At 46.4% G+C, this 25,448-nt stretch overlaps 1 protein-coding gene across 4 annotated transcripts; it reads left to right on the top strand.

Annotated features, from left to right (window-relative positions):
- LOC116440352 (cystathionine beta-synthase-like) lies at positions 1–25,448 on the top strand. Of its 4 annotated transcripts, none has more exons than XM_032101031.1 (18): positions 1–106; positions 5,730–5,858; positions 6,572–6,783; positions 7,029–7,135; positions 7,886–8,020; positions 10,508–10,587; positions 11,022–11,156; positions 11,676–11,745; positions 13,316–13,407; positions 14,259–14,384; positions 15,088–15,172; positions 15,369–15,474; positions 16,224–16,298; positions 17,008–17,142; positions 18,054–18,162; positions 18,470–18,499; positions 20,706–20,790; positions 22,058–25,448. In XM_032101031.1, exons 2-18 carry the CDS (start codon positions 5,817–5,819, stop codon positions 22,165–22,167), a joined length of 1,734 nt encoding a protein of 577 aa, XP_031956922.1. In that variant the 5' UTR covers positions 1–106; positions 5,730–5,816; the 3' UTR covers positions 22,168–25,448. The 4 variants fall into 4 exon arrangements, with proteins under 4 accessions (XP_031956922.1, XP_031956923.1, XP_031956925.1 ...); XM_032101032.1 differs by having other exon boundaries at positions 6,599–6,783; XM_032101034.1 differs by having other exon boundaries at positions 6,602–6,783.

The following is a 25,448-nucleotide window of genomic DNA, read 5'->3' on the forward strand; positions in this document are numbered from 1 at the left end:
TCATCCTCACCATCCTCACCATCCTCACCATCCTCACCATCCTCACAGTCACCGCCCCCACCATCCCCACAGCGGCGGTGTCCGGGGCAGCGTCCGGATCGCGCAGGTGAGCTGGAGACCGTAGCGGAGGGGAGGGCGGGGGCCGCCGCATCCCGATGGCCGCAGGTTGCATCATCCGCTGGAGCGGGATGTAGCGGGGGGGAGGGGGGGGGAGAGGGCTGGGGCCGGCCGTACCCCACATCCCAGAGGGGATGGAGGATGGAGGGCTGCGGACTGGAGCGGATTGCCCGCAGAGACCGTGGAGTCTCCCTGGGTGAAGATATTCCAGAACTGTCTGGATGCGATCCCGTGCCACGTGCTCCGGGATGGCTCTGCTTGCGCAGGGAGTTTCGACCACATGCCGTACAGTCCCTTCCCTTCTGACCCATTCTGTGACTGGTAGTGCCACCCAGCTGGGCTTCTGTTTTGGTTTTGTAGTGAAGGGAAGAGTCGGCTGCGGATAAGGGGAGCCCCGGAGCCGCCCCTGGGAGGTGCTGGCTCTGCTGGGGATGCCCAGGACGGGCCGGAGGGTGCCTGAGAGCGCCACCTCTGAGCCCAGAGGAGAGATGGGTTCTCTGCTTTTCGTACAGGTTCACCAGATGACTTTGTTCCTTTCGGGTTTCTTTTGGGATTTGGCACCGGCTCTCCAGCTGGTCTTGGCTTGTCGCCCATTGTTCTCGTGGGTGCCATGAGGTTCACCTGCAAGGTTTTTATTTGTAAGTCTGGCTAATACACTGGACCATGAGGCTTATTTTTTACATTTGGTTTCATATACTACCCCTCCCCAATTAGGAAGGATCTGAAGTTGACTAGGACCTGAGGGGGCTTTTCAGTAGCAGTGTAAATAATGCTCCCGGTGTCCTGAACTAGCCACAACTTGAAAGACGAGTGATTCCTCTCCTGTTCCTGATTGAGTATCCAGCCTGCTGTGTGTCTCTGTAATCCTGAAGCCTTTGACCATGGAGGTTTTGGAGTGCTGGGCCCTGTTCCAGCAAAGTTGCTCACACTGTTTACCCTTGCCACGAGTCTGTGCTGATTTGAGGTGTGGGAGCTCCATGTTCTGCCAAGCTTGCGCTGTGGAAAGGCAGAAAAACACAGAGCACAGAGATAGGTGAAACCTGGGGATCTTATGTGAGAGAGGAAAGGTGTTTCCTAGGAAACTGGGACCTGCTCAGAACCTGGTGTTTCTCAGCAGGGGAATGGCTGTAGTGAGATCACTGCTGCTGGAGTGTGGTTTCGGTGCCAGTGCAGGCCCAGCATTGGGGCATTTGCACTCAGCATCCTTTTCCATGCCAGCTGGTGGCTCTTAGTATCCTGCCATACCCTCTGTGTCTGAGTTACCCAGCTTTCCTGAAGCCAGACTGTGCTTCTGACGAGGGTGGTGGCAGCCAGGGTCATGAGGGATCCGTGTTCTGGAGCATGTGGGCTCAGGGACATCACTGACCTGGTGCTGGCAGCATGGCAGCCTGCCAGGGTGGCTGGCATGGGCTGGCCTCTGGCTACTGGCCTGTGGCCTGTGTGTGAGCAGTGCCGTGCTCGTGGCTGCTCTGGGGATCCTGCTAAAAGCTCCCTGGGTGCAGCCAGAGTGGCAGCTGGTCTTTCCCACAAAACATGCACCAGCCAAAAAGCTGCTTTCCTGCCCAGCTCTCTGCCAGCCTTTATCAGAGGTCCCTGGGCTAACAGAAGCTGTGAAGCCTTGCAGGAGGCACCATAATGCTGGGCAAGGGGAGCTGTGCTTCTGCCTGTCTTACAGACCTGCTCAGAAATTGAGAGCAGAGCTCCAGCTCCCTCTTTTTGTCATGCTGGTCAACATGTTTAATCTGTTCACCCTACCTGGAATCCTTCTCTCCCTGTGCTTGGTGGGCTGGGCAGATCCAGAGCACTGTCCAGGCTGCAGTGTTGGTCCATCTCTGTGTGCTAAGGAGGGGGAGCTAGAAGCAGGGAAAGAAATACTTTGAAAGCTTCTGATTGCAACAGGTGAAAATGCAGAGAGAGCATTCTCCAGTCTTTTCTCTAATGCTGCCGTGCTCCTGAAGACATCAGTCTTCACTCAGAAGACTTTTCAGGTCAAGTCTAGACAGGGTTGGAGTGAACTCAGGAACTGGAGCTGTCAGAATACACCTGTGTGAGGCACAGCTTCCCTTCCATGGGGGCACAGCAAACTGGCCGCTTGCCTGTTCTCCCTGGCTGATTTCTGGAGTAACAGCTGCCACAGCAGTGGAAGTTGCTTTGCTGCCAGAGTGTAATCTTTGCAGTGTTACAGAGGTGGGGGCACTGAAGAACTGCCCCTTTCCTGTCAGGAAGTTCTGAGTGTGCCAGTCTGGCTTTTAAAGAGTGAGCATTGAGAGGATGTGCTTGTGCTCATCTGCTCTGTAGGAGAAAATGGAAATAACACTTTGGATTCTTGAAGGATCTCTTTCTAGAGCCAGATGTTAATTCATTCCCGTGTTACTTCAGGTCATTTGATATCTCCTGACACAGGAGGGATGGCTGCTCCTGAGGAAGGAGCAAGGACACCCTCACACTCACAGAAAAACCACAGAAGCAAAACAACCCAAATGTTTGACTCGCCCCTGAATCTGTTACAGCTGTGGTGTTCCCAAATGGGATGGGAACTGCTGCATCTGGTTATCTACAAAGATCCTACAGCTCTGTAAGAACCTGTGGGTGAGCAGAACAACTCTTCTGCAGTGGTTTGTTTGTGGCTGCTTAAAGTCATCAAGTTTCCCTTTCTCAGGCCACAGCATGATGGAATTCTGTATCTCATCTCTTGCTGAGCAGTCACCCCTGGGGGCATCTCCCTCTGATCCAGCTCTTACAGCTGCCTTTGAGACAGCTTTGTGTGTGCTCCAGGCCAGACTCCAGTTAACTTGGTTGTTGCACACTGGGATGTTTAAATAGTACAGTACATTAGTGCTGATATCGTACACTGTAAACAGCCGTGGAGACTGCAGCTCCTGACTCATCTGTGCAGTGAGTTCAGCTCAGGCTGCTTGGGGATTAATTTCACTCACTGGCCTTCAGTCCTGCTCTCTAGGAGCTGAGAAATAGTTTGGGTCTTGGGTTCCCTGTGGAGATGGCTCCAGGGATGTGAGCCTTGCCCACGAGACTTTCTGGATCTCACATCTCTGAGTCCCTCTCCCCTGCGTGATTTAGGTTTAAGTGCCTTTGTAAATTGTCCTTCTGATTAATTTTTTTTTGGGGTTTTTTTTTTTTCCCCTGTGTGATCTGCAGATATAATGGCAGGAACTAGTCAGGCTTTTCTAGTTAGACTCTACCCACACTCCCAACTACTTCTGGGAGTGTTCTCCTTTATAGGAAAATTAAATTCAGGCTGGCAGGATTTCTTTCCTAACAATGGGCAGCTCTTCCTGCACCTTATCTCCCTCAGCCTCTTCTGAGCAGTGTTCAGCTGCAGTTACAGCAGCAGAGTTGCCATCTTCCTGTCCTGTCTCTCCAGTCTTCATTCCCACAAAAAAAAAGGCTATTTTGGGTCTGTAGGCAGGATCAGGATGGGGATTTGGATATCCTAGACCACCTCTGCCTCCTGTTTTGCTGAGGTTGTGTCATCTAGGGCTGTAAGCAATGAATTATGTTGCTTAAGGTTAGTATTTGGTCACAGGATTTTTGTTGGCATTGCTTGTGTTTAGCTTTTTGTCCCTCTCCTCGTTTTTGTTCAGAGTTGAAGCCCCATTATTGAAGCTTTGATCAAACATCAAGTGTTGCCATTCTAAAAATATGAGAGAATCTCACAGCTTATTTGAAGTCAATAAATACAGCTTTTCCTCAGTTTCTGCTGTTCAAGAAGAGATGGGAGTTGCTGTTAGTAAATTATTAATTTTTTTTGCCTTACAGTAAAGGAAGTGAGATGCTATTGCCTTGCCTTGTCCAGAGGGAATCCTCCAAAAGGCAGCTTTTTAGAGCCACATTAATTTCTTTCCTGCCATCAATACAAGGAATGAGTACTGAAAACCTCTTAAATTTTTTTTCTGCAATGAATTACTCCCTCTTTTCTCTCAGGTTTTGGACACTCTTGAAAGACACTGAGAGCTGGTGTTTTAAAGCTTTTAGAGGTTTTGTTCTCCTATTTTATGATAACTTGGAACAAAATCTGCAGTTTCCTGTCTCTAAGCCCTTGCTGCTTTCCTCCTGCATTTTGAAATGATTTGATCCTTTGGCAGCAAGGCCCCCTTTTCAGCTGGACTTTGTCAATATTGTCAGTGTTACCTGTGGCAGAGGCAGTCTCTGTGTCCAGTGTTTCATGCCAGCTGTCTGAGGGACCATGTACCTCATAGGAAACCTTGAAACTCCTCCAGTATTTTTCCTTTAACCAAAAAAAAATCCCCACTGATACTCTGAACTGTGAACCAGGAACCTCCCAGAAAGAGAAATGAGGGCTGGGTTTGCTCTGGAGCTGGAAGCAAGCTGATTTCTGGTAGCAAAGACTGGTTGGTGTTAGATTCTGTGTATTCAGGGGATCTTTGCTTTTTTAGACTGGTGTGTCTCAGTCTAACCTTGGTCAGTAGTCTGTGACAGGTTATAGTCCACCTTGGCTCTTGGGCATGTATTAACCTGATTGAATAGAATTGTATCATTTTGGTGGCATGGAAATCTTTGTATCTTGAAGGAAAATTATTTCAAGTCTTCGTCTGGAAAGTTGATCCTTTCAGAGTTCTTTTTTTCCCCCAAGGAGAGCAGTTTAAGTGCTTTAGGCATTTTCTTCAAGCCAGCATGCAGGAAGGGCATTGGTGTGCCTGAGGCAGCCGTGGTTAGTGGCCCGTGTTAACTTGCAGGATCAAATACTAAAGGTCACTGATGCTATGATTCAGAGTTTTTCCAGTTTTCTCACCAGACCATCAGCTCTGTGAGACCCAAGTGTGTGTTTCATGTGCATCTGTCAGGAGGATGAGGCCAAGGACCCTTTCCAGCATAATTCAGTAATGGAAAGAGCTGAACCTTGCTGCAAAACAGTGATGAAGAAAACAAATATTAGGGAAAAAAAAACAACCCATGCTTTCCAAAACTTCAGCCAGATTTTTGTCTTTAATGGAAAGGAAGGAGACAGGCTCTGTGAGCAACTGGTAGGAGAAGTGAACTTACTGTTTCGTATTTACTAATTTCTGGGGCAAAAAGCTGCTAGAAGCATGAACTGTTTGCTGTGTGTGTTATATCCAGCATCACTGTAGCTGTGCATGCAACACTAATTAATTTTGGGTAGGAACTTGTGAGATCTTACTGTCCTCGAGGGTGGAGAGGCCTCTGTTCCTGGATAAAGCCTTTCCCAAAGCTGTGTACAGGGTTTTTTGGGGACGGCACCAAAGCCCTTTTGCCCTTTGTGTCTCTAGGACTGTATTTCCTGTGAACTGAAGTATTTCCTATTACTTCTTGTGGCTTTCAAGCTTCTGGAGTTGCAGAAGGTCCGATAAAAGATGTTTTGTACTTACTTTTCTGGCTCTGAGCTGTGGAGGACGTGGCAGAGGGAAGATTAGGTAATGCAGGAAGGACGGGGTCAGGGGACCCTCCATCAACCTTGCACAACACCTCTGCTGCATGTTTTATTTTTAATCCTGTTTATACAAGTTGTCTTCACTTCTGCAGCTCCATTTTTTTCCCCTTATGAAAAAGATGTGTGTGGTTTTGCCAATGTGAGACAGGTTTTTTTTTTTTGTTCTAACTTGCACGATCTGCAGCTCTGAAGGATTCCAGTCTCGTGAGCCACAGTACTCGTTCTCCTGAAGAAAGTCCAGTTTCCTGTGCCACCACCTCCACCAAAAACCATGGAGAAGTTTGTCTCAGAAAGGCCTGTTCCTCTGTCTAAGGTACTCCCGGGCCTTTGGGGAATACTGTTTGCCCATCTTTGCATCACCAGGATTTGGGAGAGCCCTGTCTGTTTCCAGGGAGATTTCTAGGTTGTTTCGCTGAAATTCTGTGGAGGCAAGGGATTAATAAATAAAAATAAATAAAATAAACTGAAGGGATTAATCCTGGGAGTACTGGAGTGAAAGTGCAGACTGAGCAAGGGGAGAAACTTCCAGTTTGATCAGAAGCTCTTTGGCTGGAGAACTTTTCATGGAAGGGCCAAGACCAGGTTTCAAGGCCAGGCTGGATGGGGCTCTGAGGTGTTGAAATCTTTCTGGAAGAGTTCTCCCTGACCACCAGCAGCAATGCAGAGTCTTCTGGCACATCTAATTAGTCACCAAGCAGTCTTACTGCATTCCAGTCTTCTTGGAATGGGGAGATTTTGTTTCAGAAAGCTTTTGGTGTGGGAGGGGTGTCTCCCATGAGAATAGTCCTGGTTTTTTGGTATCTGTGGAGGCTTGTTGCACTGAGCACATGTGTTTAAATTATCTCTGTGCAGGGCACTGTGGTGAGCTTTTGCTCCCAAACTCGCACTGCAAGATTCTTGTGGTGGTAATAAGGATTTGGCAAACCAAGATGATGCTGAAACACTTTGCCATCTTCACAGTACTATGGAAACATCAACTCCTTTATTTTTATTTTTTTCTCTTCTCTTCCTTCTCCCTCCCCCAAGAATGAAATCCTTACTCTTCCTTCCCAGAAGAAGCCAGATATGAACTCATGCCCTCATGCACCTGCCAAATATTTTGTCTCTGGTGGCGTGGACTCTGAGAACTGCAAGGCCAATGAGAAGGAAAGGCAGTGGATCCGCCCTGATACACCCAGCAAATGCACCTGGAAGCTTGGGAAACCCCTCTCTGCCTCCCCCCATCACCACGCCACCCTGTAAGTGTTATTTTATTTGCTGTTTTTCAGCACGAATCCAGGTCTGATTAATCCTTGCTTTGGACCAAGGACTTGATGTTGTGAGTTTGTAACCAATGGATATTCTTTTAAACTGAAATAACTAAAATAACCAGCCTGCTAAAGGAGAAAGCTGGTTGAAATAAAAAGCACCAGAAATGCTGTGTGGTTGTTGTTGTTGTGTGACCCTTCTGTGAATACTCTGGCTTTGTTTGTGTTTGTACCAGGCCAGAGCCTCCGAAGATCCTGCCAAACATCCTGAATAAAGTTGGCAACACACCTTTGGTGCGGATCAACAAGATTGGGAAGCACTTTGGGCTCAAGTGTGAACTCTGTGAGTTGCTGCAGGCAGAGAACAAGCTAACTAACACTGTTTCAGAAGCTTGGGCAGCTCTGGTTAGTAATGTTATATAACCTGGCCACAGGAGTGCAGGTAATTGACAAGAAATGGTGAGAAAAAAATCCTGGCTTTCATTCGCAGATTTTCAGGTTTTTAGGATTTGGTTATCTAAAACATCTGTCAGCTTGTACCTCATGAGAACAATTCCTGCAGCTTTTCCTTTTTTTTTTTTTTTTTGAGAAAGCAAACTGTTTTTCATAGAAAATAATTTTTTAAATGTAAAGAAGTTGTGTGAAGTTTTGGACTGCTTCTCCTATTCAGAGTATTCAGCAATGTGTGCACAATGCAGCTCTGCAGTTATCACTAAGGATCACTGAAAATGATTAAAGGGGTGAAACTGTCAGTGAATAATTTTTTTGTTTGGTTGGGGTCTTAAACCCAACCATACTGGAGGCATCTGGAGCTGTGGTCAGAGCCCTGAAAGGTGGTGTCCAACACCACTGAAGGGATTAATGCTGGAAGTACTGGAGTGAAAGTGCAGGCTGAGCATGGGGAGAAACTTCCAGTTTGATCAGACGTTTTTTGGCTGGAGAACTTACCAGGAGAGGGGCAAGACCAGGTTCAAGGCCAGGTTGGATGGGGCTGGGAGCAGCCTGGTCTGGTGGAAGGTGTCCCTGCCCATGGCAGGGGTGGAGCTGGATGAGCTTTGAAGTCCCTTCCAGCCCTGCTGGTTTGTGTTTGCAGTGGCCAAGTGTGAGTACTTCAACGCCGGGGGCAGCGTGAAGGACCGCATCAGCCTCAGGATGGTGGAGGATGCTGAGAAGGCTGGGATCCTGAAGCCTGGGGACACCATCATAGAGCCAACCTCTGGGAACACAGGTAGGGGATGGAGATGGTTTTCCTGGAAAAGGCAGGTTGGAGATGGGAGCCTGTGCAAGGAGGAAAGGGGATCTCTCCGTGCCTGCAGGGAGCAGTGCCTCTCCCATCTCACACAAGGAACAATTCTGCAGTGTCCTCTGCTGACCAGAGCAGCTGGGAAGATGTTCTGCTAAATTACAGAGCCTCTTTGCTTTGAAAGAGGTGCTAGGCCAGACTCACTAGAGTCCTTAGGAATTCAAGTCTGACTGAAATTTTTGTGGAAAAAAGCACCCAAAAGACTGGTGTGGATCTGGGTCTTCCCCTTTTTTCTGTTGGGGAAGTCCCGTGGTCCTTCTGTCAGGAGAGGTGGGCCTGGTTTTAGGAGCAGCCATGCTGGTGCAGCTGAGATGGGGGCTGAGCTGCATCCCCACAGCACTGCCTGACAGAGCCCCTGGATCGTCAGCAGGTTCCACCTGGGTCCACATTTTCTCGTTGGAGGGCTGGAGGAAGGAACAGTCCCCATAAGTCAGGGCAGAGCATCTGATGATCTGAGCAGTCTGGAGCTCCTGTGTCAAAGCTGTTGTGTTAAGCTGCTCTACCAGTGGGGAGTCAAACACACCTGGAATGTTCCCCCTTGAGCCAAATATAAAACACATAACACAGTTAAATATAAATAGTTACATATGACATACGCTGCCTCCTCTGAGGAGGTTCATGGGGTGAGCTACAAGCTGCCCTCCTGCCTGATGTGTTCTGGAGAGGTGTCTGATCCTGTTCCTAAACTCTTTCCTGGGCTTCCACCCACTGCTGCTTTCTGATAGACACTGACCAGGCAGATCTTTATGTTGTTCTTTGTTACTGGAGGGACTGGGGTGATGAGCTGCTCTGTGACCAGTTCCCCAGCCTGCAGCAGAAAACTGGGAAGTCACATCTGTTGCTGTTTGCTCAGCAGTTGCTGGGGGAATGGATCAGGGGATTCTAGGGGCATTCAGGGCAGCTGAAGCCTTTGTGAGTGTGGCTGTACCTCCTGCCTGAACAATGGTGTGGAGTGGAAAATATCCATGTGTATTGCATTCCTCCTGTGTCCAAGGTCATACCATGACATCCCCCTCTCTGGGTCAGTACCTGATAAATGATTCTCCTTGCCACAGAATCCAAAAAGACAGAAGTGAAGGAGATACAGGACAATAACTTCAGAAAGCTGATTTGGTTTTTTTTGGTCATATAAGAGCAAAGATCAGGGCACACAGTAACCTGAGAGAATTGGCTTTTGCTCTCTACTGCTCAGAGCTTACTGAGTATGTTGAATGTGAGAGCTAATGTGTTATATCTTTATCCTCTCTCAGCCAAAGTCCTGTTTTGATGTTTGCTGCATTTCCAGGTCAGTCGCAGAAAGTACAAAGTATTAGAGTTCAGGTCTCAAAATCCTTTCTTCATCACAACCATAAGGAAGATCTGGATGACTTCAGCCTTTGGCTTCAATGAGGCTGTTGCTGTCTTATTTATTTTGGTATTTGGGCATCCATATTTATCTATAATATACTAAGAAAAGTTGTTTCCCTTCCTAATATATTAAACACTACTTGAATTGTTTGAGGTGTGAGTTATGCTTCTCCTAGAGGAACAGTTAAAGATTATTAGGGTGGTGGTTTTTTTCTCCCCTAGACAATCCACATAAAAACATACAAACAGAGCCAGCTTTGAACAGTCAAGTCTCTGTGTAGGTTGAGCTGCATGTGTTGGTCCTGTGCTGGTGCCCAGAACAGCAGGGGAGCTGCAGCCTGACCTCACACACCTCTCAGCCAACCTGATCAGCTCAGCCTGTCCAGCAGAGAGGTGATCTGATAGCAGGTGTAAGCTTCTCTTCCACACTTCTGAGCTCAGCTCTTCAGGAGCAGGAAGTGACCAGCTGGAAGGCAGGAATCAGGCTGGAGGTGCAGATTTTCAGAGTAGAAATGAGATGTCTGTCTCCAGCAGCCAGGGTGCTTCACTGTGGTAGCAAGCTGACACAGTGCATTAGAACCTCAACCACAAACAGCATCTAAATAATTTCTTTTTAGACAGGACTTAGTTTCAGCACATTGCAAATAGGGATTTATGCAGAAGTGAGTCAATAGAGGCCCTACGGATCTTTCGACAGAACCAAAGTGATTCCTCCAGTCTCCTCCAGCTTAAAGCACATTCCTTTCCCAAGTTACTTCTGGAAAAATGAAGTGGGTGAGACAGGAGGAAGGTGATGTGCCTGTGGTAAAGCCAGCAGTTTGCACATGTCAAGTTTTCCCACCCTTGGCTAAACTTTCTCTTTGCTGTGAACCTCAGACGAGTATCAGCATCTGTAAACCCAGTTCTCCCCAACAGGCAGAAACATTCCCTTTGCCACCCCTCTGGAGACACTCTACTCAAGCCTCTGGTGAAAATGTGATGAAAGCCAGGGTGTGCCAAAGCTGGCACTGTGAGTTTTGTGCTGTGCTGCTGCTCACTGAGGGCTCTGCCTGCCTTTGCTTGCAGGGATCGGGCTGGCCTTGGCGGCGGCAGTGAAGGGTTACCGCTGCATCATCGTCATGCCAGAGAAGATGAGCATGGAGAAGGTCAGAGCTGCCTCTGTTTTGAAGAATTTAAAAGTAAACTTGTTTGCACTCGCAGAGTCCCTGCTGCAGATGGGTGCTGGGGCTTCAGCAACAAAGGTGCAGGCTCTTGGCCAGGCAAAACTCTGCCAAGGAGCTGTTGCTAGTGCTCGCAGAAATCCAGGCTAGCTAGCCATGGATAGAAAATGGCTTTAAGACCCATCCCCACAGCACTGCCACTTTGAAACTCCTGTAACTTTTAAATACAGGTGTCAAGACAACCTGAGGTTTGCCTGGTGCATTGAAATGGTTACCTGTGCCCTGTGTTAGCTGTTAGCTGCTGGGCAGAGAGTGAAGGAAGGCAGGGCTGAAGCTTTGAATACTCTGCAAATATTCTGGGCTCGGGGCTGAGTGTTGAGGGGGTTTTGGAGTTTCGTGACCACCTTTATTTGCTGCAGGTGGATGTCCTGAGAGCTCTGGGTGCTGAGATTGTGAGGACCCCAACTACTGCCAGATTTGATTCTCCTGAATCTCACGTAGGAGTGGCCTGGAGGCTGAAGAACGAAATCCCCAACGCACACATCCTAGACCAGGTGAGAGCCAAGGTGTCAGAAGTGCCGGTGTGGCATGGAGGAGTCTCTGTAGTGTCCTGGGATGTCTGTTCAGCACTCTCCATGTGTCTCTGGAGGAGAAGATGCCCCAAATCTGGAGCTGGAGCTGAGCAATCACTGGACTGTAGGAAAGGAAGTTTTTACAGTCACTAGAGAGCAGCAACGAGCTGGTGTTTGCCAGAACTACAACACTTATGGTGTTTATTTCCACTGAGCTGGCAATCCTGTGAGAAAGAATGGACACAGGGGTCATGTTGCTAAGAGTAGCTGTCCCACAGACAGGACTGATTTTGGCACGGGAGCGTGCTGGCACCTTCGGACCGCGCTTAAATTAGGTCACTTATGGGGCCTGGCTCCAGATAATACACAATGCAACAGTCAGCAAAGAGTATGTTTAGGTGTTCTGGGGCTTGGGGATTGTTTGAAATGTTTCTGAACTGCCTCAAAATGTGATTTTTGTATTTCTGGTCTACTTCATGGCTGATCTGTCTTTCAATTTAGTACCGCAATGCCAGCAACCCCCTGACGCACTATGACACCACAGCTGAGGAGATCCTGCAGCAGTGTGATGGTAGGTCTGCTCTGCTGCTAAACCCCCCTTCAACAAGCTCCTGGTAGTGCCCTGTTGTTCTGTACTTGAGGAATGAGAGCTGGGCTGGATGAGAAATGCAGAGATTTTGATAAAGCCAACCCCATACGTATCCTGTGTGTCATTAGAGAATTACCATATTTCAGAAGTCACAGTCGTAATTTTTTTTTTCCATTAAAGAAGAATTCTTTGGTTTTTAGATTCCCCTGTGTGTGATGAGATGGAGAAAGCAGTGCTTAGGTGACCTTAGAAAAAGCTTCATAGGTAGACTGGCATGGAATAGGGTCATTCTTCTCTGATCACAGACAGAGAAATAGCTGGTTTAACATTCCCAGAGCAAGCACTCCAATACGCTGGAAGCGTCTTCACTTTGGAATCCCCAGGGGCACAAACTGCTCTGTGTCACAGCTGTCACCAGCAGGACCCTCTGGCACTGCAGGGCTCTCTTCAGTGTTGGCTCTGGGCAGCTGAGCAGCAGAAGGGGCTGAGCTGTGGCAGCAGAGCTTCAGCTGGGCTCATTCCTCAGCTCAGGAGCTGGTTTGAGAGCTGTTGGAAACATTCCATGTGATGCTGCAGCCACGTGGGCATTTCCATAGGGGATAGAAGGGGTTCATACAGAAGGCTGCAGACCTGCCATATTAAGCAGTACATTTTCTGGTTGGACCCCCTGATAAGAAATGCAGCTATTAAATTCATTCTCATTGAGGTGAAGACCATGTGAAAGGTTCTCTTCCCTCCTAAATCTCTAGCTTTTCAGAGGATTTGGCTTGTCTTTCTGTGCCAAACTTAAGAGTTAAAGTGAGTACACTTTTACAAGCTGCCATCCCACAGACTGAGAGTCCAGATGAGCTCCAGATTTAGGCTTCTTATTTCTATTTACTTCCCCTGACAGGCCAGGCACTGTTCAGCTACCCCTGCTTAGTGGGGTGTTATTCTTTTGGCTGGTAGGCAATTGATTTTGTGTGTGAATTGATGACCTTTTAAAAACCGATTCTTTTTTTTTTTTTTTTAATTAACAAAGCTGTCGTGTGGATGCACCAGAGAAGCTGTAGGTGGTGACAGAGGGATGAACTGTCACATCCACACTCAAACAGTCCTTTTCACATGAAAATGAGGGAGTAGTTGTGTTAGCATTTCTCTCCAGGGATGCCTATCCCATGCTCTTGGCACTCACTCAGTTAATTAACAAACATAATGGGCTGCTCAGTTTAACTTAGAGAATGAATTGTCTGTATCAGCAAATACAGTAACAGGAAAACTGCAGCTGTCAGCTCTGTGGCCACCTCCAGCTGTGTCCAAAGTGCCACAGGTTGGTGCCTTGCCAGGCCTCTGGGTGGACATTTCAAAACCCTTGTTGGAGAAAATGATGATTGAGCAAATGCAGTTTCAAGGCAGGTCTCACAACAGCTCCTGGGAAGCAAAGAGCCCTGTTGTGCCCTTTTCAGCCACTCTGTGCATTTCTGTTGAAGGAAGTCCATCCTTGGGTGTAAGTGAGCTTTCAATCCATCATTCTGTTGGAGATTTCACACTTCTCTCCCACCCCCTTAAACAGGAAAGGTGGACATGGTGGTGGCCACGGCTGGCACAGGAGGTACCATCACTGGCATCTCCAGGAAGCTGAAGGAGAAGTGTCCAGGATGCAAAGTAAGTGACAAGCCCACTGCTTTTCTCTTTAGTGTCTCCTCAAACTGCCCCACTTGACACATCCCACTCCTTGTAAGCCTGCCCTGGGTCTCTGTGGGAAGCTCTTGGGTGTTCTCAGCTAGAGTCAGTTAGAATGTAGTTCTGGCTGCAGAGAGGGTTTCAGAGTGTCTGAAATCATCGTGCTCTGCTCCCACTGGTGACCAGAGTTCAGGTTTGGCTCAGCAGATGAACAGTGACCCTCAGATGCCTCCATGGGGTGTCTGGGAAACTTCCTTCTCTGGTGTGTGCTCTGCAGCCTTGAGTTCCCTCCCTGGCTGTGCCTTCCCCAACTGCTCTGGAGCTGCTGAGGTTCTGCCCAGTGGAATTGTCTCTGCACACACCAGCCTGTGTGTTCTCCTGTGTGATGTGATAGATTTCCTCACAGAACTTGTGATCCTGCTTCAATCATGAGTATTTTCCTATGCAGGCATGGAGTGGTAAGGAAAATAAAACTGATCTGCTTGCACTTTACACAAAATGAGTTTTCTGTAATGATGTCTGACATGTGAATGAGGACAGCCCTGTCTCAGGGAAGCCCTGTTTTCTGTTAAACCAAGTAAAACTCGTGTAGAACAAGTGGTGCCATCAGTGTCCACAGCCTGAGGAGATGGGATGGGTTTCCAAGGGGTCAGAAGCAGCAAAGCATTTTGCTCCCAGGGGAGGTGAATGTTGCCAGGAGGAAATCAACAGGAGACCAGGTTGCTGTCACTTGGCTGTATGCTACCAGCATCTGTGACAAAGCCAGTGCTCACAGGGGCTGTGCTCTCCAAAGCTGTGTGTCTCGGTGGCCTGAGTGGAAACTGCTTCTCCAGATTATAGGTGTGGATCCTGAAGGCTCCATCCTCGCTGAACCAGAAGAACTGAACAAGACTGACAAGACAATGTATGAAGTGGAAGGAATTGGATATGATTTTGTCCCCACAGTGTTGGATAGATCTGTAAGTCACACTGCTTGGTTTACTGCCCTTTGCCCTCTGCTGGGATGCAGGAGTGAGGTTAAAGGCAGAGGAAAAACTTGGGGAAGTATTTCTTTGAGCTGAAATGGAAGGGCTAGCAGGCAGAGCTATTTCTGTTCTTTCCATCAGCAAAAACAGCCCTTGAAAGGCTTCTGAACTGGCTACATTTGTTTTACAATGCCAGGTGAAAATGCTGCAAGTCGATAACGTTTTCCTAGAACACACACTTATTTTTATGCTTAAAAAAACCCCAAAACACACCTGAAAAAACCAATCCTGAAACACACACAATAAAAACAAACAAAAAACCCAACAACTAAGCAATAAAGAAATCCCCTCCAACAAAGCATCCCAACCCGTTGTGGACAAAGTGGTGTGACTGCGTCCTGAGCAGATCCTGTGTCCCTGGGAAGCCCTCCAAGAGGGGAGGAAGCTGATGCTGTCTGAGGCTGACTCACAGCAGCCTGCTCTCACAGCAGGGTGCCAATAAGGAGCCCCTTGTGCTGATGTGATCATCTTACCTTGGCAAAAAACCCCACTTGGCATTTGGAGGAGGATGGAAACCCGGGCTCAGCAGGGCAGCTGTTCCCTCAAAGAGCCGGGGCTGAATTCACACTGGTTGTGTGGTTGCCTTGTCTCTCCTCATTCAAACAGAGCCTTGTTTGTGTCTCCTGCCCTTCCCCAGACTGTGGACCAGTGGTACAAGAGCAATGATGAGGAGTCGTTTGCTTTAGCACGGATGCTGATCCGCGAGGAGGGACTGCTGTGTGGTAAGAGCAGGCGGGACCCCTCTGGCTTTCTCTGAGTAGTCCTTGGGTGGCTGAAGCCTTGTGCAGATCACAGAGACTTTGTTCCACTTCAGAACTTGTCTTCCTCACTCTGGGCTCCTCTGTTCTTCCTGCTCCTCTCTTTTGATCGTTGTCATTTCGCGGTTTTACGGTTTTGCCCCTCTGTGTGTTGTGGCAGGTGGCAGCTCGGGCAGTGCCATGTCTGTAGCTGTGAAGGCAGCCAAGGAGCTGAAGGAGGGTCAGCGCTGCGTTGTCATCTTACCTGACTCCATCAGGAACTACATGTAAGGACCTGCTGGTTTTCCCTCTGGGAAAGGGGTGAGGCAGACCCTCAGACCTCCTTACAGACCTCCTTGTAACACCCAGGTATCCCAGCAAGGAATGTCTTTGGGGCACAAGTTCTGAGCTATCTAAAAAGCATCTGACATGGAGCAGGGATGATCTTTTCCCTTTTAAAGTTGAGCTCTGATTTCAGTAGATAATCATCAGTGGTTAGCACCTTTCACAGCAAAGGCTTTGCGTTCACTGTGTCATTTGTGGGGGATCACTGGTTATCCCGTTCCTGGAAGGGTCCCTGTGCCCAAACAGCAGGACCCAGCACTCCTGCAGCCCAGCAGCCACCCTCAGGGTGAGTTTGCAGGTGGCAGCCCCCGGGCTTCGAGCTGTGCTGAGAAAACATATCCCAAAACAATGTATTTTTAGCTGAGTTTCCTGACTTCTGCTGCATCCAGCTCAATATTAGACAGACAGAAGCTGCAGACAGACCTTGCCTGGCACATCCCCATTCCAGGCTTTGTCTCTATCGTATTCCAAGGGGCTGATGCAGTTGGAGCTTTGTTTCCTATGGGATTCCTTTTTCTTCTCATGAGTATTTCTTCCCCATGTCCCTGGCTGGTAAGCTTGGATGGCAAATGATGGCTATTTCCAGCTACACTTTAGCTGTTGGTGACAGTGAGCTGTGAACAGTTGCCTCTGTTTGCTGTCAGATGCTCAGGCCCTGCTAATGAGATTTTCACTTCCTGGTGCTCTGCAGGTCCAAGTTCTTGAGTGACAAATGGATGATTCAGAAAGGGTTCATGAAAGAAGAAGACCTTGGCAACAAACCTTGGTAAGCCTGTCAGATCCATTTGGATCTCCATGAGTCTACTCAATCGAGTTTATGGCAGTTGCTAATTTAAAGCTCATTTCAATTTACACTTCTCCTTTGATTTAGCTGATCTTCCATGCTATTGTCTTGATGTATAATTGCAGCTATTAATCAAATCTGCTCTAATTAGTTGTCATCCTTCCTTGAGTTGTATGGCAGCAGAAGAAAATTTGGTACTTAAAGATTGGGTTTTTTTAATGAAGAGCGTTATATCTGAAATAAAGGAAAAGGTAGTATGCAAAGAATCCTTTCAAAATCAGAGTTCCTGAGTGCAAAGCACTGCAAGTCTACATAGGTGGGAGGGAATCTTCCCTAAATTGTTGCCTGTAATGACTGTAAATAGGTCTTTGAGTAGGAGCACAAAATTTCTGTGTAAGATATAAATAATGGAATTGAGGAGGTTAGTGCTCTCCAGTAACTATCTGTAATCACAGAAAGCAGATGAAATGAGGAAAAGGGTTTTGATTTTCAAGCCTTCTCACACTTCAGTGACTTTCTGATATTGGGGATAAAACTTGAGAGCCCTGAAGCTTTATTGACTCTGGCTGAATCCTGACTCTTCCTTGCAGCCTTTTGTCATTCCTGTGGTGCTGGAGGCCACAGTGCATGGAGGACTGGTTCTGTTCTCTCCAGAAGACTTGCATGGGTTTGTTTTTCATTCCATCCCCAGGTGGTGGAACATCAGTATTCAGGAGCTGAGCCTCTCTGCCCCCCTGACCGTGCTTCCAACTGTTACCTGTGCAAAGACTGTGGAAATCCTCCGGGAGAAGGGATTCGACCAGGTACCAGTTGTTGATGAATCTGGGTATGTCCACATATATCACTCTTCATCCATATGTATCAATTCCCTTGCCAGCTCTTCGGGGATGTCTTTTAAATGCTTGCTGGAAGTATAATTGCCTTCTCACTGATCCTTTTTCATTGATTAACGCAGCTCGGAAATGTTGCCTTGAACACACCAATGCTGGACTGTGTGTTTTCATGCCAGATTGTCCTGCCCTTCACACGATTCTAATGATTATTTTGATGTGCTTACTCAGTGTGTCTCTGCAGGATAATTTAATTTCTTTTAATAATAATACCAGTTTAACGTAACGAAGCAAAAATTCCTATTTCAAACAACCAACCCTGAACGTGCCCACCTCTATCAGAGCTTTCACAGAGTTTCTTCAGCACACTGTGTTATAGTGCAGTGCTGCAGTGACCCCTAGAAACCAGGGTGTCCCCAGCAAGCTGGGATGTGCCTTACCACCCTGCAGGTCTCCTGCAGACAGGCTGAGTATTGAAGAGTTGCTCATTTGTGCTGACCTGAGGGACGAATTGTTGTAGATCCTCGTAGGAAAAAGGGACGTGAGCCAAACTGGGGTGAGCTTTCAAAAGGACAGATCAGAGTGTGGAAAAAGTTTGTGCTTTCCAAAAGCTCTCTGAGACTGCAGGTAGCCCTCTCCAGTTGCAAGGAGCAGAGATACAAAGAGCCTGGTGCTCAGAGGGACCCGCAGCACCTGCTGCCTTGTGTGTGAATCTCCAGGACCTCTGAGAACTGTACTCTGTCTCCTGCAGACACACAGAACCCGAGTGTCCCATGGATAATGCTGCATTATTGCCATGAAGTAGCTGAACTGACCCCTGCAGGCTGGCTGACAGTGGGTGCTTTGTTCTACAGGAACACCTGGGGCTTTTGTGTTGTTTATCCCTACTTTCTCTCTCCTTCCTCAGGGTGATTCTGGGCATGGTTACCCTGGGTAACATGCTTTCCTCACTGCTTGTTGGAAAAGTTAAGCCTTCTGATGAAGTCAGAAAAGTAATCTACAAGCAATTCCAACAGGTAGGCAGGTATATTCTGCAGCTCCTGGTTCTCTGCTTGCAGGAACTGGAGTAGGTGTGCTCACACTACACAGGCTGGGTGAGGTTTACCTGGGCTGTTATGGAGCACAGAATTTTCTTTTGAAAAAACGTGAAATGCTTGACTTCGTTTTCACTAGGCTTTAAGTTTCAACACTGCCCCAAAGTGGAGCAACTGCTGTGTTCTGGAAGTGTGTGTAATGCTTCTGCTCAACCTGTGAGCCACCCTGAGGCTGAGCAAAGGTGCTGGTTCCTTATGGACAAATGTAAATTTATTTTTTCCTCCCCAGACAGACAATCCAGCATCGTGGGGAAATGTGGTGCGTAACACAACCACTTAGTTCACATTCTCCCTCACTTGGACACCTCGAGAGTTTCTGGGGCTGGTGGTGTGTGATGGTTTCTGTGGCTGCTGTGGTGCCAATTCTCTGCACTTCTGAGGTTGTGGCTCTTGCCATGGGCAGCTTGAAGGCTTCTTCAGTCAAGAACAGCTTAACCATTTCTTTTCACTTTATTTCTGGTACTTTCTTGGTGGAGGTTGGAAGGGGAGTGGCACAGGCTGTGGTGCTGCTGACATGTTAACTGAAAGTGGTTATTTTTCCAGTTGAATTGATGGGTTAGTGGAGAAACATAGTGGAATGCACATAACCTCAGAAGTATTGTGGATTTTGCTTTTTTTACCACTTTATTCAAGGGGATTTGGCTTGTTCATGAGCGAAATTGGGAAAATGAATCATCTGTGTCACCAAAATGACTTCTGATAGCCTACATGGGATACCACAGCTGCATCAAATAAGAGGCTTAGCCTGTAAACCAGGGCAGAGGTACATTTTGGAAAGATGGATCTTTTGGCTTTTTTAGGTTGCTCAGAGAGGTTGTGGATTTCCCATTCCTGGAAGTGTTCAAGGCCAGGCTGGGTGGGGCTCTGAACAACCTGGGACAGTGGGAGGTGTCCCTGCCCATGGCAGGGGGATGGGACTGGGTGATCCTTAGGGTTCCTTCCAACACAAACCATTCTGTGATTGTTTAACATGGGCAGCCTGCTTTGATAGGATCCCTGCAATTATTTTGGGGCAATCTCTTAGAATGGAAGCAGAGTGGTTTTAGATTTTTTGAAAGTCCCTGGTACCATTGTGCTCTGGGGACTTGAAACACCAGTCACAGGATAATTTGCCAACCCAAACAAGTGCTAGTGGAGGGAAGAGCTGTCCTTGTGGAGTCAGGTGTTAGTTCCAGTGGTTTGGGTTCCCAGTCATGTGCAGTGTAGTACCATGTGCATAGACTCATTGCTTTAAAGACTTAATAAACTTTAAAAAAAAGCCTAAGTGTGAGAAAACCTGTAGGCAAAATGTTTAAGGAGCTTGAATGAGCAGTAGGGAGACAGGTGAAAACTCCGTGGGGGTTCTGTTAAATTTCCACTGAGCATCTCTAGGCATGTTTATGTCTTCATGGTTGTCCCAGTGCTGCTAAAGGCTGCTTGTCCTGGTTGTCCATAACCTGCCCAGTCCCTGAAAACAGATTTGGGACTGGTGGGTGACTCCATGTGGCAGCGGATCCAGATTTCCCACCTCCTTCCTTTCCTGGCCCACAAGTTTAAGGATTGGTTCCTCAGTCTGCACTACAGCTGGTCCCTTAAACATAGGCTGCTGGGAATCCTCTGACTCCCAGTATGGAAACAGAGTTCTGTGTTCCAGTGCAGCCCAGCTGTTCATGCCATGGCATTTATTTCTCACAGAGTAAAGGCTTTTTGAATCTGCAGTGCAAGACTCTTCTTTAGTGTGAATTCCTTTAATAAAAGTATGTCAGATGGTGGGTGCTGGGGAGAGTCACCTGGTTAATGGAGCTGTGGCTGCTTCTTCATATGTTAAATTATGTTTGAACAGTTTAGACATTTTTTTAAATAATTGCAGTAGGTGATTGCTGAAGTGTTTTGCAAGTATCTGTTTTTTTGCAGAATTAACACAAGGTGCTTTCTTGTTCAGTCTTAGCAAAGTTGAACTTCACAAAAGATGAATTCTTAAATCTCAGTTCCTTGATTTGCACCCAAATCCAGTGTTGGCTGAGCAATCTTTCACCCTTGGTTTCGTTTTTGGCTTATTTAGGCTTTTCTGCCTTTGCAGATCATATTCTCTTCCCCAGTGCTTTGCAGCCCGATTCACTCACTTTTTCACAATCCTTTTGGAATAAAAATCACCAAATATAAAGAGTTTTATGGTAACTTGGACACATGGAACACTTGAGACCTTCTTTGATTCTTAGCATTTTTCAGATTTTCATTATATTCATTATGTTTACAGAGTCAGAATGAATAACTTCATGTAGTGCTTCGTTTTCTTGAAAATTAGAAACAAAGAAAACGGATCTTTTAAGTTGGCCTTGATTTGGTGGTGTTTTCTAATGCTTCAGGTGGTAGCAGCACACAAATGCTGATGTACTGATTTTAGTTCTGCATGAATTGCGTGGGGATTATTGACCACTAAACATAGAAAGGACTGTTTTATTCAAGTTTTGTAACTCTCTCCTCAGATCAACCTGAAAGACAACTTGGGGAAACTCTCTCACATCCTGGAAATAGACCACTTTGCTCTGGTGGTTCATGAACAGATTCAATGTGAGTACAAAGTACTGCACCTTGTGAGAGCAAATTTGTGAGTGGTAACAAGAAGCAAGGGGAGTGTGAATGAGTAAATGAGCTCTGCAGTAGCAAAATCCTCTTTCTGTGTCAGACTATGTGCTACTCATTTTCATCCCTGGAAGTGTCCAAGGCCAGGCTGGACAGGTCTTGGAGCAACCTGGTCTACTGGAAGGTGTCCCTGCCCGTGGCAGGGATTGGAATGGGATGATTTTTAAGATCCCTTCCAACCCAAGCCATTCTATGATTAATTAGACTAAATAAATCTTCAAATCTGGGGTATATCACTCTTATATGTGAATAGTATTTTGTCCTGTTTCATCTTCCTTACAGCAGACAGCTTTCAAAGTTACAAACACTGAGAAACAAGAGTCAAAACTATGTTAAGTTGTGCCAGATAAATTTATCTTTAGCTTCTCAATTACAACTGGAAGAAGAAGAGCCATCAGATTTGGGGTTGTTCCTGATAATCTCCGTAAGGATGTGCTCTTGGCTCTGAGCTGACTATGTATAAACCTAGAATCTCACTGAAAGCTTGCAGTGGAACAGAGATGGGTAAATAAGAAGCCCATGACAGTCCAGCTGACTGAAAAAACTGATTATAGAAGTAGACTACACACCTCAGTACAGGCAGACTTTAGGAACAAGGAATTTAGACAATAGATAAAGGGCCAGAAGTCACATTGCCACTTGAGTCCCAGGTCAAGGCTTAGGCTCACAATGAGAAAATCACTTGAACCTGTGCTCTCAATGCAGCACAGATTAAATGGATAGTAAATTTTTTGGATATAAATGGGGTATTAAGGTTTTTATACTGATTCTGTATTTGACAGGGATGCAGGAAGATAACCATCTTCCTGTGTCACATTTCCTCCTCAAAATGTGGTTCCACTGGGCTGTCCAAGTGGCTCCTGCTTCCAGTGGGGTAATGCCACCTGCAGCTGTTTCAAGTAATTAATGTTTGAGGAAAATACACTTTATGGCAGAGGGCCTGGTTTGAATTTTTGTGTCAAGAAAAATAAATGCAGCAGACTCTTATCCTTCCTTCCATAATGTCTCAGTGTCCCTTTTGATGAGGAGCCTTTCTGAGCTGAAAATCCTTGTCACTTCCTCTGGGACTCTTGGCCAAGGTGCCTTTTGTGTTTCCCCTCTGTGTGCCAGGATCACCAAAGAGCTCCACTAAAACCAAGCAGAAGGGGGTGTGTTTGTGCCTCCTGAAGGCAGAGCTGCCTTTTTCTCTGTGCAGATCACACGGATGGCTCCTCCAGCAAGCGGCAGATGGTGTTTGGCATCGTGACAGCCATCGACCTCCTGAACTTTGTAACCGCACGGGAGCGGGAGAGGAAATCCAACTGAAGCCAAGCAGCAACGTGGAGCCTCTTCAACATTTTGCAATCTCCAACAAAGAATCAGGTTTATGTCCTAAGTAGAATGTGGGTTTTTTTGTTGGGTTTTTGTTGGTTTTTTTTTTAATTCTGAAAATAAGCAGTTAGCTATCCTGGTGTCAGCTATCCAGCCAGTGTGTCCTGCTGTATTGCACAGCTTCTGGGACTTGTTTCTTAATCAGGTTAAGCAATATTTCTTATCAAGACAATTTATTTTTTTACCTATATATATATATGTATGTGTAAAAAATATTGCCTAAATTAACTGGTGTGTTCCTTATTTCTTATGTCTGAAGGCTGGCTTTCCAACATTGTTTCAGATTCATAAAATGTCTTGAAATAAAGAGTTACTGAAGCAGAGGCCCAAGAGAGCTCTGGAAAGTTCTGGATGGTTTTTTTTCCCTCCCATTCAAGGGTGTTAAGTTAGATATTACCTGTGTGGAGACAAAATTGGGACTGGGGCATGGGGAGAAGAAAGCAGGGTTTCCCTTTTGGTGGCATCAGTGTAAAACAAGGAAAATCCTGAGGGCTGGAGCTGAGAATCGCTCCAGCCATCTGCTCTGAGAAAAAGCTAGTTGGAGTAGAAGCATGGCAGTGAAGTGACAAACATAACGCAGTGACAGTGTTTTACACAGAGCACCACCTTTCCCTGCCATGACAGACCTATTTTTTTTCCCAATCCCGTTAAGTAAGCACAAATGGAAAGATATAAAAGGTAAGATCAAGCTCCTTGCCTGAAGGTTTTTTAAAATGATGCTGTTTCATCTATTACCTTCCTCTTCCCTCCCCACCCTCTTATTTATCTCAAAGTGCCTTTTTTTGGTGCCTGTTTTAGAACAGCCAAAGATAATCTGTCAAGAGCTGTAAATTTCAAGTCTCACTCAGGTACTCCTACCCTGTAGTTCCTTATTCCAGGAGAAAAGCCCTGCACTGGCCACCCCTTTGGATTAGGGTTATTGCTGAAGGAAAGTGACCCATCCTTACCTTACACTGTGGTTTACCAGTAAATTCATACACTTCTTTAAGATTTAAGACAACTTCTCCCAAGGCTCTGGAGAAAAAACTACTATGAAGTCTAAAAATATACAACTTCAATAATAATAATTGAAGGGTTCTAAAGGGTGATTGATTTTTTTTTTGTTTTGGGTTTTTTTTTTTTTTTTTTAGTTTTTTTTCCCATTTTGCTATTCAGTGATTTCTCTCTCACTGTTGCCCCTCACTGCAGGAGCAACTCCAGCTTGGGTGCTCTGATCAGTGGAAAGGTGAACCTGTGTGAGTGCCAGATGTGTGCACCTGTGTGTTAAAACCCTCTGTTCAAATCCATGGTAGCTTTTCTGGGCTGAACAGCTCTGTCCTACCTCAGTTGCTGCTTGGCAGAGCCTCATAACTCATCTTTCAAACTGTATTTCTGAGCTGCTTCACAAGGTCATAAATGACAGCACAGTTAAGGGCAGGGTCCTTGATCCTCATGCTTTTGACATCCTTGATGCTTCTTTGTGTCAGGAGTCTGTGAATGGTCAGTTGTACCCCTTGAGACATCAGTATTCCAGCTAAACTTCTAAACCCCTTTTCCAATTACTTCAAATACTACTGTCAGATACTCTTCCATATCTTAATTTACAGGGAAAACAGACTTCTTTCTTTGATTTACTTATTTTTACTACATCCTTTGATCCCCACACGTGCAAAAGGACCCATGTACTTCACTAGATGCTATGACCTGAAGTGTTTTCTGCCCTTGTAGATGTCACTGCTGCTAGGTTTTGGCATTACTGCTGCCTTTGAATATTTACTTTACTGGCTTTTATCTGATTTTTACTTTTTCCCCCTTTGCCATCTGGCCTTCACTCACAGTAGCAGGGAGGGAGGTGCTTGAGTAGTTGAGGTTTGTCCTTTTCCCCTGTAAAAGCTCATGTCCTGACCTAACAGAATTCAGCAGGAAATACAAAAATGGTAGAAGGAGGTTCCCAAAGCTGCTTTTCAGAGCAGCACAAGAGAGGAGTTAAAGGTGGGGCAGCAAATTAGTCAGTTATAAAGAAGTGTGAGGCTTTTAATCTATTTTTCTAGTACACTGTTCATACATTAATTCTTCTTGTGCCATGAAAACTGGCAGCATTGTGGACTGAGACATAGGGGATGGTTAGAAATGGTGGGGAAGAGGGGATGGGAGTCTAAAGCATTCCAAGTAAGCCAAAGGATCCAAAGAAATCACCTGCTTCCCTGTGGTTTGGGAAGAACAGGAGCAGTCTCCTATTCTGCGCTGGCACAGGGAGGAAAAGACAGCCACCAGCCCCTCTTATTCACAGCAGCACCGTGGTGAGACCAGAGGAATTGGGTAAACAAATGGAGTTGCTGCACAACTGAAAAACTTTCCAGAGCTCTTTCCCGTGGCAGGGATGCAGGCAGCAAAGAGAAGGGGACAGGGAATCCAGAAGGGCTGAAGTTCCTCTGCAAAAGCTTCTAAGTGTGATGCTTTCTTTGCATGTCTGAGGATCTCACTGCTGGTCCTGGTTAGTTGTGGTAGGGCTGATTAAAACTGGGCTTATCTTGTTTCAAATTCTCTGAAGACCAAGAAAGACACTGCAGTTTGTTCGGTCTTTTGCCTGAGCTCGAAGGCCAGAGCCTGAACAGAGCTGTATTTTTTTCTCTGAAGTGGGTGCCTGCATCTTCTGTTTACCTGTGCTGCTTATGCAAGCGCTGACTAAACCTGAAACCTATTTTGCACATGGATATTTTTATCAACAATTTATGCTGTATTTGTCACTGTCAGAGATTATCAGTCCTAATGTTAGCTCTGCAAAAATACTTTTTATTTTCTCACCTGAAGGCAACTATTCAGTAAAACCTGTACAATATTTTGCAAGCGGTTACCAGGCAATGACTTAAGGATCATTTTCACGTTGTCGTGTCCAGTGTTATTTCCCATTTCTTGTACAAGCTGTGGCTGACTCCAGAACTCTGGCTAGCAGGGATTCCTCTAAGCAGCCACACCAGTCTCATCTGCACACCAAGCTTCTTTCTGAAAACTTCTGCTTGCTCTTATAAATCTCACACAAGGCCCACTGTCAGGAGCTTGCTGATACTGCCCCTGTCATCCAACAGCTTTTCTTACTGTGTAGTGTCAACTAAGGGAAAGGGAAGCCTTCTTATGCTTCAAGGAGCTGGGAAAAACCAACGCTATGAGCTGTATTGATTGCACAGATGTTCACAAATGTACAATATGAAGAGTTCAATAAAAGCTGTTTGATTGCA

This window comes from Corvus moneduloides, chromosome 2, assembly GCF_009650955.1.
Source record: "Corvus moneduloides isolate bCorMon1 chromosome 2, bCorMon1.pri, whole genome shotgun sequence".
In the NCBI taxonomy this organism is placed as follows: domain Eukaryota; kingdom Metazoa; phylum Chordata; class Aves; order Passeriformes; family Corvidae; genus Corvus; species Corvus moneduloides.